The sequence below is a fragment of the Nannospalax galili genome, unplaced genomic scaffold, assembly GCF_000622305.1.
Source record: "Nannospalax galili isolate Female #2095 unplaced genomic scaffold, S.galili_v1.0 scaffold104, whole genome shotgun sequence".
NCBI classification, from domain to species: domain Eukaryota; kingdom Metazoa; phylum Chordata; class Mammalia; order Rodentia; family Spalacidae; genus Nannospalax; species Nannospalax galili.
This window is the reverse complement of record NW_008353596.1, coordinates 282,199-299,992: the sequence shown is the minus strand read 5'-3', so window position 1 is coordinate 299,992 and position 17,794 is coordinate 282,199. Positions and strand designations below refer to the sequence as shown.

Below are 17,794 nucleotides of genomic sequence, written 5' to 3'. Positions count from 1 at the left end.
CTTCAGCCTGTGGTTGAGCAGGTTGGTTGATCATTTGTAATGAAAAGCATGCAGCATGGAGACAACAGGGGTCTCAGGAAAGTGTGTTGAAGGATTTAAAGGGTCTGAGCTCATGTTAGGTGTTAAGGGGGAAAGTTTAAGGAAGAAGCTTTGCTTTGGACTGGATGCTGTCAGAGGAGGTGATCCTAGGACTGTCCATCTTCTCTGTAACTGTCCAAAAATATAGAAGACTAGACTGATGCAAAGCTGCAGTTGATAAGGAGGTACATGGACTTCGATGCCCACGATAGTGGCCACGGCCATATCACAGGTTAGATGATGTTCCTGATTGTGTCCTGATCCATGATGGTAAAAAGTAGTCTTGCCCAGATATGGGTCTTGTGAGAAATTGTTTCACATCTGAGGCCTGCTTGGAGGGTCAGCTGGACTGTGGGCTTCTCACCAGATGCTCACTAGCTCACTCACGTGTCAGCACCTCTACTCTCTCCCTCTCCTCCCTCTTTGCCCTTTTGTGGTCTCCCATCACCTTTATTCATTTCCTGCTCTGTCCAATGTCAAAATCTGCTCCCTAGACAGATTCTGTTATGGGAAGTGTAGAAGCCTGTGGAGATGCCAGACAGACACGCAGGAAGACAGGAAGTCAGCCTGTGTGTGCCTGGGTACATGTCTAGTACTGACAGGTAATAATACTCTGGTCTAGTCTTATTTACTTTGTGGGGTTCAATTTTCTCAGACTTCAATGGATTGATGACCTTAGAATGAGGTTCCTAATAGAACATTTTGTTCTGGTCTTTGGGGAGGATAGAAAGACTGCATCATGCTCTTAGAAAGGAATGCAAGACTTTTTTCCTTGTTAAAATTAATGGCTTATAGCATCTGTGGAAAAGTGTGTGTGTGTGTGTGTGTGTGTGTGTGTGTGTGTGTGGAGAGAGGGGGGGGTTTCTGTTAGCTACCATGTGGGTGCTGGGAATTGAACCTGGGTCCTCTGGAAGAATGGAAAGTGTTCTTAACCACTAAGTCATCTCTCTAGCACCTTTCTGATGTTTTTAAACTCTATTATGGATGTAGCTCCCTGTGTTATCCACTCTAAGCACCACCTCTTGGTTTGGGAGTTTGAGACTATAAAAAAGGGGGGGCTGGTGAGAGTGGCCCTTTGGTTCCTGGGAAGGATGTGTTAGTTGCCAAAGTCACAGAGTTCTCCAAACAGCTGGGTTAGGAAAGGCATGTGAGGTGGAACAGAAAAGAGGGAGCAATCTCATTCTTCCTGTACCTTGTGTGTTTCCTAAATCTTGTGCAATTGAGTCTTCTTTCCTTAATGTATATTCCCCCTAAAACTTAAAATCAACCAAGTGAGAGATCAATAGTTTACTGATTTGCACCAAATTGATAATTTAAGAGTATTTCCTCTTGGTAAGATTTACAGGCCTTTCTCAGACATTATTTTGCTTGATGTTTATAGAAATCCCAATGTTGGCCCATTGCTTATCTCCACTTAGTAGATAAGAAGTAGATAAGACATTCAGAGAAGTTAAGTCACAGGCCCAACATCATCAGCATATAAAAGGCCCAATGGGGATCAAATCCAGTCAGACTAGATCCAAAATCTCTTATTCTTTGTTCTATCATCTTTCCTTCAAAGGGCTGGCAGGTTGTAATGGTGACTATTAACCTTTTGTCTTGGTTATAAAAACAGGGCAGACCTTATTCCAACATAAAGTTACCTAGACACAGTGGGACCTGGGAACAGGGTAGTAAATGATTGGGTTTTTCTTTTTTTTTTATCTTTTAGCCTTTTTTCTTATAATATAGACTCAGGAAAATCCAATTATTTGTGAACAAAAAAAGCACTTAACCATCCCTAGGGAAGGGCTAGGAACAATTTGGGGGTGGATTTGATGGAGGTTATATTGAGAGAGTGCTCCTCCTCCCAATGTCTCAAAGAATCAGGAGTGTTGGACCAGCCTGCAGAGCTGGTGTACTGAGGTCTTAGTAACTTCCCTTGGGGATGAATAGATGTAAAGGACTAATGACTAGCCCCAGATCTCATTCATTCATCTATACACTCATGCATTCATTCAACATTCAGCAAGCTCATTCCCCAGGGATTGTGATGGTTTCCCAGGAAGCCATGGAGACCTGGTTGCTGCCCTTAGACTTCACAGCCCCTAGGAACCTAGAAAACCTAGATAATCAGAAAACAGCACCATGCTAGTGAGGGTCTGATGCCATAAGAATATACAGTTGCTGGAGGCATGACTTCCTGGAATGCATTTAGCCACGTGTCACTTAACAGTGGGACTAGGCTAGGAGAAATGCATCCTTAGGCAAATTCACCATGAGAATGATCACACATACCAAGAGGGCTGCAGCATCACCAGGCCACAGAGTCTTAAGGGACCACTGTCATTGTTTATGTAATCTGTCCTTGGCTGAACCATTGTATGCGGCACATGACTGTAGCTTCTTAGATGAGAACTGAAGGCAGGAGTAGCAAGGGAGGGGTTTGGGGAGGAAGAGAGGAGAGCCTGACACAGATGGCAGTAACAGCAGGAACCAAGACCAGCAGTGTTTAGGGGGAAGGTGAGGAGTTTGGGGGTAGAACTTATTGGTATATATTCTCATAAATTAGATCTAGCTCAAACTGACTCACAGCAGTTGTCTGTTGAGTTTGCAGTCCTTAGACATTAAGTACATCATGTTAAGGTTCAGATAGCCCCTTCCCCTCACCAATAGGGCCTCACAGACCTCACAATCCCCTGAAAAAGGGGAATCGAATTGATAAGCACCATGGTCTTTGAAGTCAAGAGAAGCAGATATTTCTCCACTGTTTGGCCAACACAGCAGGCTTCCCCTTTGATCTTGAAAGGGGGCAGGTTTTAACAGTCCCGCTCCCACCCAACTTAAGAGGAAAAAAATATATAATCTATATCTATCATCTGTCTATCTATCTATCTATCTACCTATCATCTATCTATCTATCTATCTATCTATCTATCTATCTATCTATCTATCTATCTATCTATCTATCATCATCTATCTTCCTGCCTTCTGCAGGAAGCAGAAGCCTCCCCTTATAAAAAAGACCTCAGCTCACAACCCGGGGAAGACATTTTCCCTGCCCAGAAGGGGATCTGTCCCATGTGTTCCTTTGCTAATAAACTCTATTCCAATGGAGTTTTATCTGTGTCCTGGGGCTTTTTCCCGATCAACCGGATTCATCCATTGCCTACTTTATCTATCACATCATTGTAAAAATTAAATTTAAAACAGTAGAAAAAATTCCTATAAATAAAGATAACAAATTTTCAATACTCATTATTCTCCAATAATTTCATTCTAGTTTTCAGGGAGGGGGTGCCTTGGATACCATTAGCATCTGTCGTATCAGCACAGTGGAGAACATATTTAAAGTTGTGCTACTGTGAATGTCTTCCCAGCTCTGCCTTTAGAGACAGCACATGGGAAGCTTGAAATCAGTCTTCTTCCTCTTTTGGCTGCAAAGCAACTGAGTTCAATGTACATACATAAACATATAGTGATCCTAAGTGTGATTTCAGTTTTTAGAAGGCAGCTGTGCTCACCTCTATATAATCAATGCAGATGTGATTTCAATTCTTAATATTTTTCCCAAAGTGAGTATATCTGTTGTGTGTCTAGTGCTCAGATAAAACCACAGCTACTTGCTGGTATCCCAGAAACCCCCTCAGGCTTTTCTAGTTCCATAACTCATACATAGAACACACAGGTTAATACCTGTCCTGACTTTAAATACCTCTTAAGATCTCTGAGGGCTGCTTCTTCTGGTTCATTCCCATAACCCATCTTCTACATTTTGGAGTTAACATCTAGGCATTTATTTTTCTGACTATCCTGTTTTAATTACCTTAAAATTACAAAAACGATAGTGTTCTTGGGAAAACATTGGAAGATGTCTTCTCAGGTAAATGCCTGCCTACATTGATTGTCCAAGACAGGTAGAGGGACTTTGAATATGGTTCTTTCTGAAGGTAAGCCTGGGTCTTGATCAGAGACAGGAGGACAGAGCCAGAGCTCTGGTAGCCAAGGAAACTAGCAAGGATCTAAAGGTGATGGGTTCACCAAAGGTGCTGTAATTAGTTACCTTTTTCCTTGCTGTGACAAAACAGCTGTCAAAAACAACCTAAGGGAGAGAGGATTTATTTTGGCTCATGGTTTCAGAAGTGTCAGTCTGTCATGAAGAACAGAGCAACTCATATCATGGCAGGCAGGAAGCAGAGAGAGGGGGCATATAGAAAAAAGCCAGGCAAGATGAAGTCCCAGGGACGTGCCCCCAACAACGTAAAGAGCCCACCAGGCACTTTTCACCATCTTCCAATAATACCAGAATATTATAAGTCCATCAAAGGATTAATCAGTTCTTGAAATCAGAACCCTCAGGGTCTGATTGTCTCTCTAACCCCCACACCCACCCAGGCATGTACAGAGGTATACTTTACTAATCTCACTGGTATTTCTTAATCCAAGTTGGCAATAAAAATTAAACACTATAGGAGCACAAAGGCATGGTCAATTTAGCCCCTTCAGAGGTTCACTCTGCCATAGGGAGGGAGATGGTAAAGGCAGAGTGACCTGGTCAGCTGTCATTGGTTGGGAAGATGTAGAAATGATGGTGGCCTGGCCTGCAGCAGTTTTCTAAGACCACTCCTCTACATAGAGTTGTTTCAGAGTCCACAGGAAAGGAACTGTCTATACTGTGGAAAAGAGAAGAGGAAGACAGCTCTGCTCCCAGTAGGGAGACTTTTTTCCTAGTGTCCCGTCCAAAGTTTCTCCTATAGCATTTAGGAAAGGAACGTGGGCCCCGAAGCCAGGCTCACCTGTATTTGAGGTCTGCCTTTGATATTTGCCAGCTGTCTGACTTTGAAAAGCTTGCTTTACTTTTTATTTTTAAAATATTTATTTCTTTATTTTTATCTTAAATGTATGAGTGTGTTGCCTGCAAGTATGTAAGTGTTCCCATGTTGTGCAGTGCCTGTGGAGGTCAGAAGAAAGCATCAGATTCCCTGGAACTGGAGCTTATAGATGGGTGTTAGCCACCATATGGATGCTGGGAACCGAACTCAAGTCTTCTGCAAGAGCAACCAGTGCTTTTAACCACTGAGCCATCTCTCCAGTCTCTCACTTGACTTTTCTGAAATGAAATAATGGTAGTCCAGGCTCAGTGGTAGTTGTGGTTATTAGCTGATCTATAGGAGGTGAATAGTTTACAGTGAATGGTAGTAGATGTTAAGCACTGCTATTGCAGCATCTGCCTGGACTGAAGGGATGACAAAGTACGGTTCTGACACACTTGTAACATTCTTGTGTTTTCAGGACAAGTCCCACACAAGAATGGATCATGTGTCTAAGGGGTTCTCTGAGGGCTCATCTGGAAACGGTAGGACTTAATAAGTTTATCATGTTATTGGATTTTTGTTCTGTACAACTTCAATGGGGCCATGAATGCCAAAGATAGAGGCCACTCTGTTTTCAGAGGCCCAGGAAAAAGAAACAGCAGATACTTAGCAGAGAAAGCACTCCAGGACCCCATCCTCCAAGGCAGAAGGGAAGCAGGGGAGAAGGGACAAAAATATATGTAAAGCAAGAGCCCTTAGCTTGGCATTGACTTTGCAAGAAGCAGGATACATTTTTGGTCATGTTTTAGGTAAGTTTCTGGCCTCACATTGATTCCCCTTCATTTCTATGTGGCCCAAATGTGTCTGAATAAAGGCCATGTCTGAACTAAGAAAACCCATTCCTCTTCCATACTGAAAAGAGGTGGCTTGGGTCAGGTGCTCTTCTAGAACCAATCAACTATGGCAAGGACTGGGGCCATGGCAGGTACTTTGATTCCCCCTTCATTGGAGGAGACTTCTAGCAATAGTGGGCTGGGCTGATGGTATAATCGGTAAACATGAAGATCTGCATGATGACCCAGGAAAAAAAATTACCTCAGATTCCATCACCCACCAGGAAGTAATTGCTAATAGCTTAACATTGTATGTATAGGGTTTCCTGATGCTTTCCCCTTGCAAATTTATGTGTTAGAATAAATGAGATTATGATACATAATGTTATATAATATATATTACATAGTCTATTTTGAGGCATACTTACCCCAAACCTCTGTGAAACTTGGAAATGCTCTAATTTAGGGTTTGTGGGGAGATTGCAGTTAGATGGTATGAGGTTGAGTATATAAATCAGTGGTGCGTCCCAACTCTCCACACAGCCTTCTTTGTCCCTCCAACACTTAGGAAGGTTTCCTCTTAAATTCTTATTGACGCTGAGGTATGGTTTCAATGCAGAATTCAAGAATAGGAGGCTTCAAGTTCAAGTGCATTCACAGCCCTGCCATCTCTCCAGCCTTCCAGCCTGCCTTCCTTCCTTCCTTCCTTCCCTCCCTCCCTCCCTCCCTCCTCCTTTCCTTGCAGCTGCAGGAAGTTATGAACACTGACCAGTGAGACCTCTTTCTTCACTGGCTTGCCACCATCTGCTGTGCCCAGCGAGGTACTTCCAGCACTGCTTCTTTACTAAGAAGTCCTCCTGCATGGGAGGACAGAAGAGAGCTGCTGGACTCCTTTGTCAGAGTCCTCAGACAACCACTTTACTGCAGCACTCATTAAATTCTGGGCCAAAGAAAACTAGAGTTTGGAGTTGTGGACTTTGGCTTTGAATGGCCAGATCCCTTCTGGAGTGGCTTGGCTCTCTCTGAGCCCCTTCCCATCTCTGTCCTTGCGCAGTCCCCTTACTTACTATACTCCTGCCTGGGGAGAAGTGAGTAATGAAAAGTGGGCAGTGAGATGAGCGATGGAAAAGGCAGGGCTGTGGGATCTGGACAAATTTGGTGATGGTGGCATGTGGTGTGACAAATAATCTTGGTTGGTATGAACTTCAAGGATCTCCATTTGAACTCTGCCTTTGATCCCATTGCCCCATCTGTGGAGTTCCTTGTCCTTCGAGCATCATACAGTGAGAGGGGCAGGCTACTGTGCATGCTCAGTGACTTTCCTGGTTGCATACAGTGTCCTTGCTCTGTTCTCAGCCATCACTGCAGGTGAGAAGGAGCTTCACTGTGGGAAGGATGGGGCTTCCTCAGGCTCTGCTGCTTCTGTTTTTCAGGATTTCTCTTTCCTGCACTAAGTCCTGGGATCTCCATTAACAGTGTGAGGAAGGGTTTCCATGATGCACCAGTGAGGCTGTGTGAGTCCCGGCTGTGTGGCTCATACAGCTGCAGAATCTCTGCAAGGCTGGGTATTCCCACCTAAAAAACAGAAACGAGGACTTGGTTATATTGTTTTATGGATGAAATACAATAAAGCAGGTTGAGTCCTAGGACAGTGCCTGGCACCTTGTAAACTGTGGTGGGTGTGCTTATAGTGATCATCATTGTTATTTTGGGTCAGCACATCTCTTCTGTCACACCAGGGAAACAGAATTCACCCACTACCCTTGGCTTAAGCCTTTACTATGTTCAACCAAGAAAGAGACTCCCAAGGAGAAGACCCATTGCTTCAATGCCTATATTACCAACATGTTCTAGGCCAGTGACCCCCCAAGAATCAGCAGCACATACTCCTGTGGGTTACATAGCACTTGGCCGAATGCCTGCCCATAGACCTGCTGCTATTAGCAGTGGCCATGTCTGAGGCTATCCACAGCATGATACAGAAGTCAGAGTCCTGGGCAAGGAGTAGACATGTATTTCAGACATGTCACTCAACCTCTCTGACCCTGTTTTCTCATCAGTCTAACTGGACTAGTGCCAACCCTTCTCGGGGTTGAAGGACTGAATGATCATAGTACAATTATAAGGTTTTCATGAGCTATAAAGATAATGCCCTATTCATATTTGTGTGACATATAAGTTCCTTCCACATACCTACCCCAAACCCAGTGTCTTGTCTTTACACCAGGGGCCTTTGTCTTGTTCCACGGAGGTGTAGAGAGGAAAAGTCTCAATTCCCATTCCTTTCTGTTTTCTGCCCCAAACACCTTCAGGCTTAGGCTGCACCTAGCTGTGTTGAATCAACCCGGAAGCCAAGAGACAGGAAAACTCACAAGGAAGGATCACAGACTTCTGAAGAGCTTTTTTTTTTATTAAAAAGAAATAAGAAAACCAAACAGCACTTCTCAGGATATGCTGTGATAAGACATCATAGATACAAAAAGTACATACAGAAACAAGGACAGAGTAGTCCAGAGGCTGTGTTCACAGCCGCCTTTGGAGGGTAGACAGAGGACCTCTCCACTGAGGCCACAGTTTCCTTGGGGCTATAAAAAAGGACATGCTTAGTCTGTTTATTTGGCCTTGTTTCTCTTGGACACCCGAGCCACATCTTGCTTACTGGTCCATGACATGCACACAGGAAACTGGGCTTTACAAGATTTTGCTGACGAGCAGAAGTGGGATGGGGCTTTAGAAGTACATATAACTCTTTTCACTGACCCCTGGCTCTGTTCAAGTTCTCTGAGGAACTGTAAAAGAGATGCCCTGTATTGTACCTGCTGAAGATACTGTCCTGTAGGAACGCCTGGGCTGGGCATCCTGTCGTTAGCTACTGAGTGGCAGAAAAAGGAGTGTCTGTAGGGAACATATGGCAAAAAAGAGTACGGACAGACCAGGGTAAGTCATGCCCAAGCTAGTGTTGAATTCTGATGGGCAAGCAGAAGGCAATGGATGCATTTGTTAAAATCAGCCCTTCACCCCGACCTTCCTTGCTGCTCAAACAATCCCTCCATCCCTGCCTCCTTTGATCTAGTCTTTGAGGGATATCAGACCCAGATTTGACTTCCCTCTCTGTCATTTCTTAGTTTCTATGATCCTGGAAAAGTTTATTCAACTTCCTTAAGCCTTAATTTCCTAATCAGTCAAATGGAGAGGTTTATGTGATCCACACAGGGTTACTGTACACAGTGTAACTGTGCCGTTAAAAAGCAGGTGGCAGAAGCCAGCATATAGTAAGTGCTCAAGAAATGACCACATCATTACTGCCAGCCAGATGCTAGTGTCTCCACTGCAGTCAGCAAATCTCTTGGATACAGATGTGACAGACAGAAGGCTTAACTAGTGTTCTAGAAAGAACATAGTTTCCTCTGTGCCTCCTATAAGGTCTAGGCAATTCAAATGTCTCAGATCTTGGGGTAGAGGAGGGGGCTGGCCTAGACCACCTCTGCTTTCCCCTCAGGCATGGCTCTGTGGCTCAGGAGCTGTTCTGTCCCTAGACTTCAGTGCCCTCCCTGGGGAAGAGGACGCTGTTGGTGTTGATGCTGTTGTAGAAGTGTGGGCTGAACTGGTTGAGGACAGATCCTCCATAGCCCAGAGCATTGGTGGGCACCGGGTTGGCCCATTCACCCCCACTCCCATGGCCACTGAGGTTGGTGAGGGGGGTGTAGGAATTAAAACTCAGTGAGTTCTGCCCCATCTTGTCAGTGGGGTCTGGGCTCAGTCCTGGTGTGGCCACAGAGCGGCTTACGGGGCTAGTCCCACTCACATAGGCTGTCATGGTAGAGAGGAAGCTGTTGAGGCACGGGGTGCCTGAGGGGGCAGGGGAGGACCTCTTCTCTGAGGAACTGGTGATGACTGGTGAGGCACCATCTAGGCTGTCCTGAGGCTCTGTGGTCTTGGGGCTGCCTGCCAGGAGACTGTTCTCGGTTTTCTCTGAGGTAGAAGAGGAGCCTGTGCTGGAGGAAGCATCTGATTTTCTCTTCCTCTTCCTGCGGAAGTTTCCATTGTCGAACATTTTCTCACAGTTGGGGTCCAGAGTCCAGTAGTTCCCTTTGCCTGGAACAAAAGTGGGAGGAGCTAAGATGGGCACAGGGAGGAGAGAGATGGGCACAGGCTTTGTCCCATTCATCCTCAGTGTCATAAACTAAAACCAAAGGCAGCAAAGGCAAAGAAAAGAACAAATCCTGGGAAAAAGTGGAGGAATTCTACAAACTTGCACCCATTCAACTACACACACCTCTCTCTAAGCACCCCCAGACTCTGGGGACTGTGTGGAAATGACGCATAGGCATGAAAGGAGTTTTCAGGGAATATCCTTGTCGGAGTAAAATTCTGGGGAGCAAGGATCTGGGGTGCTACTTCTGTATAGGTACTTCTATGGCTAAGGTTCAGGAAAAGTCAGGAAATAATTCTCAACTCCCAGACAGTTCTGTGCGTGAGGTCTGACTATAGACTTGAGCCCTACCTTTGCTCCTCATTGACTAAAGAGTTTTGGCAAACCTCAGTTTCCTACTCTGAAAAATGTATCTAAAAAGTGTGCCCCTTCTTCCCTAGGCTCATTGTGGGAAAGGACAGACAGATATGTCAAAGGGCTGTGTCGCTGAGGTGCCACAAGGAGAGCCTGAATTCTTTCTGCTGCCACCTCTCCACTGGAAAATAAGGGCAGGCTTTGGACAGGACGCTGCCCCTCTTTTGGAGGTCAAACAGACCTGACAAGGGCTTACTTCAAAGGGGACAGAGGTTGGGTCCCTTGAGCTTCCTGTAGAAGAACAAAACTGGACTTCAGTTCTGGGAACTGGATTCAGGGTGTTTTACAACCCTCTCTGAAGGTGTCTATAGTTCACTCAAAAAGAAAGTTCCCAGTCTCTCTTAGACCTGCTTTGAAGTCACTGTCACTCCAGTCTATGTTACTTGGGCAGGCAGTCTCAGGCCTGAAAACTCTTCTCCTCATCTGTGCGATGGGTTCTGTAAGAGTTGCCCCTCAAGGGTGCTGCCAGGATTAAAGGAGGGGAGAGCAGGCAGAGCCATGCTATGGGGCCATCAATGGTGCTCAACCAAGACCATGTCCTCTCACCTGCAGGCTAGACTGCCACACAACTGGGCTTAGCTTGGTCCAGTCTCACCAAAGACTCCTTCTGTGTTGGGCACTGACTGCATGTGAATTCTAATGATGGCAGTCCACTGAGCATTTGTTCACACTAAAGACTGCAGACACTATCCTATTACAGAGTAGACATTCTTGCCATCCTTATTTTCAGATGAGGAAACAGAGGTTCAGCAATACAGCTTTCCAGAGGCCTCTGACTAGAATCCATTGAAACCCAAACCTTCCCCATGGTCCCACATGCTCATCCATTGCATAGCTCCTTTTAGCCCTGTCTCCTAGCAGTCCCCAGTTTGAGGGGGCGGGGGAGGGGAGAGTGGTAGCCATCGTCAGAACTTTCTGGAATGGAGTTTGGAACAGAAATGAAGTGTTCTCTTTGGGGATACCTCCAGCCTACTGAGGGGAGCCTCCTACCCAGTACACACTACCCCTTACCTGGGTCATCCTCATCTCGGGGTACCTTCTTGAAGCAGTCGTTGAGTGACAGGTTGTGGCGAATGGAGTTCTGCCAGCCAGCCTTGCTCTTGTTGTAGAAGGGGAAGTTGTCCGCCACATACTGGTAGATCTGGCTCAGCGTGAGGCGCTGGTCAGGGGCACCATGGATAGCCATGGCAATAAGGGCAGAGTAGGAGTAAGGGGGGCGCACCAGCTTCATGAGCTCCTCCTGTGAGGGGATGGGTAGCCAGCCCAGGTCGCTGGGCAGCAACTGCCTCTGCATGCTGTAGGCCTGGGGCAGGAAGGGGCTTGCATTGGTGCCAGGCAGGTAGGGTGGTGGGGTCATGGCTGGCCCATTGAACCACAGGTAGGGGTTGGGGGTGGCCCCATACTCGCCACTGCCATCGAAGGAGGGAGGGCGCTGAGGGCTGGGCACGCCCTGGGGGTGGAAGAAATTCTCATAGTAAAGATTCATCTCGGGGGGCTCCTGGCCGATGTTGGGGAACTGGGGGCTGCAACGAGGTGGGGAGGGTGCAGGGAGATCGAAGGAGCTCATGCTGGGGCTGGGATCGTAGCCACCTGCTGCACCTGCACTCTGGAGCTGCCCCTGACAGGTGCTCAGCAGGCCCCGGCCTCCTGGGAACTTATACCTCTAGGGCTTGGCTGGGTGGCCCCACCCAGGGGCGGACACCTGCCAGCAGAACCTGGCCAGGACCCGCCTCTCTCTTTTACCCGCTGGCTGCTGCCTAGGTCCCCACTAATGACCTGCTAAGGCAGATTTCTTAGAGCCGATACCCCAAATAACAAAGATCCCCTCTCTCCTTCTCCAGTCCTCTTTCCGCTTGCTCATCTGCCCAGGTTCCCCCTTCCTCACCTCATTTTTCTTTCCCTTTCTCTTACACTTTTCTTCCTTTGTTTCTTTGTTTTCCTTCTCTCTCTCTTTCTCCTCCTCTTCCTCTCTCCTGTCTTCCTCTCTCTGCCTCCTCCCCCTTGGCGTCTCTTCCTCCTCCTCCTCCCCTCCTCCTCTTCTCCGTCCTCCTCCTCCCCTTCCCCTCCCTCCCTCTCTCCATTTCTCTCTCTCTCTCTCTCTCTCTCTCTGTAGGCAGAGGAGAGACTGCTGTGGACACAGCCTGGGGATTCACCCAGATGAGCAGCAGGGCTCTTGAAAAGAACATCAAAAGGGAGAGAATGGGAATTGGATTTTAGGGAGACATTTTAGGGAGAAATGAGAGAGAACGTTCATTATTCAAATTTATTTCTAGCTTCAAGGCAAAGCGGCAGTCTCTCCAGTTCTTCATCTGTTGAAGTTGTGCAGAGGTCCCTGGCATGGAGGAAACTGGGGCCCTACAACTGCCCATGCCCCTCCCTCACATGTTTGGGCTTCATAGACAGCAGTTAGAAACTGGGGCCTTCTGCTTGTGGCTCAGCTAGGGCCAGGTCCCCTCCTCTGGTCTCTGTTCTCCATCCCAGCTTGGAGGTGGCTTGTCCCAGCCTCCCTTTCACCCCTCCACACACACATCAGGCCCTGAGCTTGGGGAGTGGCTGAAGGTCTCCCTTCTCAAGGGGTGGGCAGCTGTCTCCTGGCCAGGTTCTGGGAACAACCAAAACTTCTCTCTGATCAAGCAGGAGGGAGAGTTGAAGCCAGTCTGTCTCTGTCACACCTCCCCATGCCTTCCAGCCTCTGCTTCCTCTGTGGAAGGAGGTGCCACTCAGAGAGGCTACTTTCCTAGGCCATTTCCCCTCTCAGCTGTGCTAGGTCACATGGCAAATGTGAGCGTGAATACCACTGATTTGCTTCCATTCAAGTACTTTGGTGCCTGACACATAGAGTTTCAGGTAGGTGAGTGGGAGGGGTTTCCCTGTCCCCATCATAGACATTCAGGAAAGGGGCCTTTTTAACAGGGTCTAAATGCCCACAGCAGTTCAAGGTGAGTGAACTTTGTATTGTCTTTTGGTTAATTTCTCAGTCAGGAAACTTGGTTAGCTGAAATCAGAGCCCTGAATTTTCCAAAGTATTCTCCTGTTGGAACCTAGCATTATGACCCTAGAGATGCTACTCTTCATGGTTTATCTTGCAGAAGTAGACGAAGAGTTAGCTACTAGATGTTCTCCACAGCATTGATTATCGGTGCAACAAATTGTAGCTAACTTAAAAGTCCAAAAACAAGGGACAGTGTATCATCTAAATAATGTGGTATTGTGTGGCTATGAAAAAGATAGAGGTTGTGAAAGAATAATTAAATGATTAGTGATGTAGAAAGATGGTTGTTTTAATAAAATTTGGAGAAACAGGCAGCAAAATCACTTAAAATGAAAGTATATATTGATATATACAGATATACATACATATATGAGATACAGAAATCTAAGCATCAAACTGTTAATTAGCTTTAGACGGAGAGTTGGATAAGACTTTCTTGTTGCTTTTCTACAGTTTCTGATTTAAATGGTTAGAAAAGGTCAGTGCTGCTTTGCTTTGAGGGTGAAATATAAAAGACCAGAAAGAAGGGGCTGAAGACATGGCTCAGGGGTTAAGGGCATTTTCTGTTCTCCCAAAGGACCCAAGTTTAGTTCTTAGCATCCACACTGGATAGCTCACAACCACCTGTAACTCCAGCTGAAGGGGATGCAATGCCCTCTTCTAGCCTCCAAGCATACCAGCACTCACTCGCTTTCTCTCTCTTTCTGTCTCTGTCTCTCTGTCTCTGTCTCTCTCTCTCTCTCATACACACACACACACACACACACAGATAGAAATTTTTTTAAGGCCAGAAAGAAGCAATACAGCAGAGCCACAACAGACACAGGCTCTGAGATCTGAGGCACCCAACCTGCCTATCCCAGGCTTACCACAGGGTGGACTTCAACAAGTGATTCAGCTTTTCACAGCCTTAATTTTCTCAGGTGAAAATGGGAAAGAGGCTAGCACTTAAGCACATAGGTGCAGTGAAGTAAATCATTTCACATGGTGCAGAGAGACAACAATAGATTGTATGCTGTAGTCTCTACAGACTCGATATGTCTATCGAGTAAGCCCTCCCCAGCTTACCACCTTGTGTGTTACTTTTGGTAGCCAGAGGCCAGGAGAGGTATGGCAGGGATTACAGTGAATAGAACGGCATGGTGGGGGTATATTTGATGTAGACATGGATTGAATAGCCAGACTCTGCCATTGGCAGACAATGGGGCCCCAAATCACCCAAGCTCACAGCTGAACTGGTTGGGACCAGCTTGGCACCCCTTAACTATCTCTGGAATCTCCTGGCTGGGAAGCATTTTTCAAGACATGCTTACCCAAGTCTCCTTAGGTGTACGTGGGCCCTGTTTTTATTATTATTATTATTATTATTATTATTCTGCTGATGATCCAAGAAAGTCTGGCTGGTCTTAGGAGGCCTCGTCTAGTACCCCAAGGGCAGTGAGTGGGAACTTTGACGTTCCCTGTATGTCACCATAGGGTGAAGCCTTTAGGCTGGGTTGTCCAAAGTATTTCCAGACGGCCCTTCATTTCATATTTCACTGACCTAGGCCTTGGGGGTAGGTGGACAGCAGGAACTGCCTGGACAGAACTGAGGCCTCTGGGAAAAGAATCAGACGTCTCATTTTGTGGATAAATTGGTTTAGTCTTTTTGAAAATTCAAATCTGAAAAATATGGGATGGTCAATAATTCCAATGAACCAATCAATCAACAAATAATTAAAAGAAAAGGTGGGTGTCCAACCTAGGGAACATCACGGCTGCAGCTGACGTAAACATTCAGAGAGAAGCCGTGAGTGAACTGGAAGAGTCATGTATTGTGAACCCCATGCTGCATACTGAGGAGACAACAGAACGTTAAAAACACAGACTTTGGGATCAGGTGGACCTGGCTTTGCGCTTTGGTACTGTGTGATCTTGACCAAGTCTCTTAATCTTACAAGGCCTGACATTGTTTATCTATAAAGTAAAGCTACAAGTAGCGTCTGTCTCCTGGCTAGTGAAGGGAAAGGTAATGTGATATATGTGAAGTTTAGAGCCTAGAAAATGGCAGAAGTGTGGATAGTGAGGACGATGAAGAATGCCTGGTCTCGAGGCCAGGCAGTGACAGGGAGGTGGCTCTGAATGGGAGGCCCAAGCACTGTGTTCTCCTCTACTTCCTTCTACCATTTGTGAGCTGTGGTTCTGGAGGGCAAGAAGGGCCTGCCTCTGTTTCTATATGCCTAGAACTCAGCAGCTGCCTTTTCTGGTCCAGAAGTCTGGGCTGGCTCATATCTTGCAGAAACAGTGAACTCACACAGACACCCACTCAGACTGGCTGTCTAAAGCTGTCACCTCTGTACTTGACAGTCAAAGGCAAAGAATCATGGATTTTTGAGAGGCCTGATGTCCATTCATCCAACCAGGAGGAAGGATCCCCTGTAACATGGACTTTCACAAATATTGACCCGCTTAGATCTCTGGACCACTTTGCAAAGTGAGGATTGATTTTTTTTTTTTTTTCCTTACTTGGTATTGCGGACATGGGCACAAGAACTGGCCTGGTTGCAGTGTGCTGGGGCTGCTGGAAGATCACAGGCAGGGAGCAAAGAGGTCAAGCCCCATGGGCAAACTTTCTGTATTTCAATCCTATGCCTAAGGCACTGAGATTCCTTAAATTGCAAAGTAATGGGCCTCAGTTTCCTCACTGGTAAAGTGGAGAAATCCAACTGCTTCTGAGTGTTGCTTCAAGGACTAAATGCCAGGAACATCTAGATGCAGTAGTTCTCATTAGGGATGCAGAAACCACAGGGTGTGGGAGATACATTGTTGGTCCACAACTGGGATTCGACAGCAGCCAAGTTCATGGACCTTCCCTATGCCTTACATTTGTCTTTGACAGGAGTTCTTTCCGCATGTGAAATGCAAATAGCTTCCCAGGTTTGGGGGAGCTTTGTGGTATAGAAATAGATTGTGATGGGGAATTGGGATAGGGACTAGTTTAAACCCTCTGTACTACAGTTTTCTTGTCTGGAAGATAAGTTCTTACCTACTCACTACAAGTAATTCCATTAGCACAATGAATTTCTTATCTGGGCTTCCTGTCCTGTCTAGGCAGGATCATTAACAAGAGCCATGTTTTGGGGAACTTAACCTAGGGATGGTGTCTGTGCCTTGGGGAAGGTGTAGTAGAAATCTGGCTCCTCTGGTGTTAACCAGGCTGAAGGCAATCTGGTGCTGTCAATGCTTTTTGGCTTTAAAGTAGTCTGAGACCAAAGACGCATAGGTCAATATCGCCCTCTGGCGGTGTGTTCTTCATAAAACAGGAAGTAGAGAGGCACCAGGGTGAAGTTTTAGGGCAGTCTAATGGTTTAAGTAAGGACAGGCGACTTGAGTCAGAGTCAAGTATGGTGTTCCCAGGCCAGGAGAAAAAAAATTTCACAGAGGAAGCATGCCCCTTGAGAAAAAACCCTTGTCTCTGTTGCCAGGGGACCAGTGAGAACGGTGTCTTTAGAACTCAGTCCAGTGGTGTTTGGGTTACATGGATCTGAGCTGTATTCCTGCAGCAGCATTTTCTGAGCACCTTGATGTTGTTTAACTTTGGAGCCTCTGCTTTCTCCTTTGCAAAATGATTGTTTCAAGGGCTGAATGAAATAAAAATACAAAAACCTGTGAGACGATGTATGGACAGCAGGCTAGGTTGTCCTCTGAGAACTGGTCCTGGGCTGGTGGTTAGGACACTGATACTGTCACACAAGGCTGAGACTTATACCCCTCTTGAGGGTTGTAATATTTGTGTTGCTTGATTTACCTAGAATTTTAAAAAAATTTTTAAATTTAATAACCACTTGATTAGAAGAAGCATTTCATTAGAGCTTTAACATATTCAGTAATAATTTCTAGAGCAAGGATATATCTCTTTCAAAAGTGGCTGCAAATTTTTAGGTTCACAGTTGAATTAATACATCTACATGGCACATGGTAATTAAAAGTACCAGACTGGTGGAACTAACCTTCTTGGATAACAAGGTTAACAGCCATACTATGAGCCCTATACTAATTTGGTCAGAGGGACATAAAGGACACATTTTGCTCCTTTCTGTCCTAGGGCGACTAAGTTCCAGGGGACTATGAGCATCTCTCAAAATGTCCTGTAACTGTGGTGAGTCACTTGTCCTCTTGATCAAGGAGGCCGAGGAGACCCCACCAGATGGACTTGAGCCAGTGTCCAGTCTACAAAGAGGAGGGTCAACACAGAGGAATCATTTCCTCCATGCTTCCAAGCGAAGCCAGCTACGGCTGAGTAGGACCTTTGATTTATCTTCACATAGATGGAATTGGCAAAAGAATGGAGCCAGGGGGCTGGAGAGATGGCTCAGTGGTTAAGAGCACTGACTGCTCATGCAGAGGACCCATGTTCAATTCCCAGCACCCACATGGCAGCTACAAACCATCCTTAACTCCAGTTCCAGGGGAACTCGAAGCCCTCTTCTGACCTCTGTGGCATTGCATGACATGGGTGTACTCACATACATACAGGAAATACACTCATATA

General features: G+C 46.2%; 1 protein-coding gene across 2 annotated transcripts; it reads right to left on the bottom strand.

Moving 5' to 3' along the window:
* Positions 1-9,236: 9,236 nt before the first annotated feature.
* Foxi1 (forkhead box I1) lies at positions 9,237-11,838 on the bottom strand. Of its 2 annotated transcripts, none has more exons than XM_008850737.1 (2): positions 11,283-11,838; positions 9,237-9,799 (listed from the first exon to the last, which is right to left on the bottom strand). In XM_008850737.1, the coding sequence occupies exons 1-2, from the start codon at positions 11,836-11,838 to the stop codon at positions 9,237-9,239; spliced, it is 1,119 nt and encodes a 372-aa protein (XP_008848959.1). The 2 variants fall into 2 exon arrangements, with proteins under 2 accessions (XP_008848959.1, XP_008848960.1); XM_008850738.1 differs by having other exon boundaries at positions 9,237-9,514.
* Between the last annotated feature and the right edge of the window lie 5,956 nt (positions 11,839-17,794).

Coding starts and splice junctions, on each gene's coding strand:
- Foxi1 (XM_008850737.1), bottom strand. CDS start 11,838: ATGAGCTCCTTCGATCTCCCTGCACCCTCCCCACCTCGTTGCAGCCCC. Junction 9,800..11,282: donor CCGAGATGAGGATGACCCAG/GTAAGGGGTAGT, acceptor CTTTTGTTCCAG/GCAAAGGGAACTACTGGACT.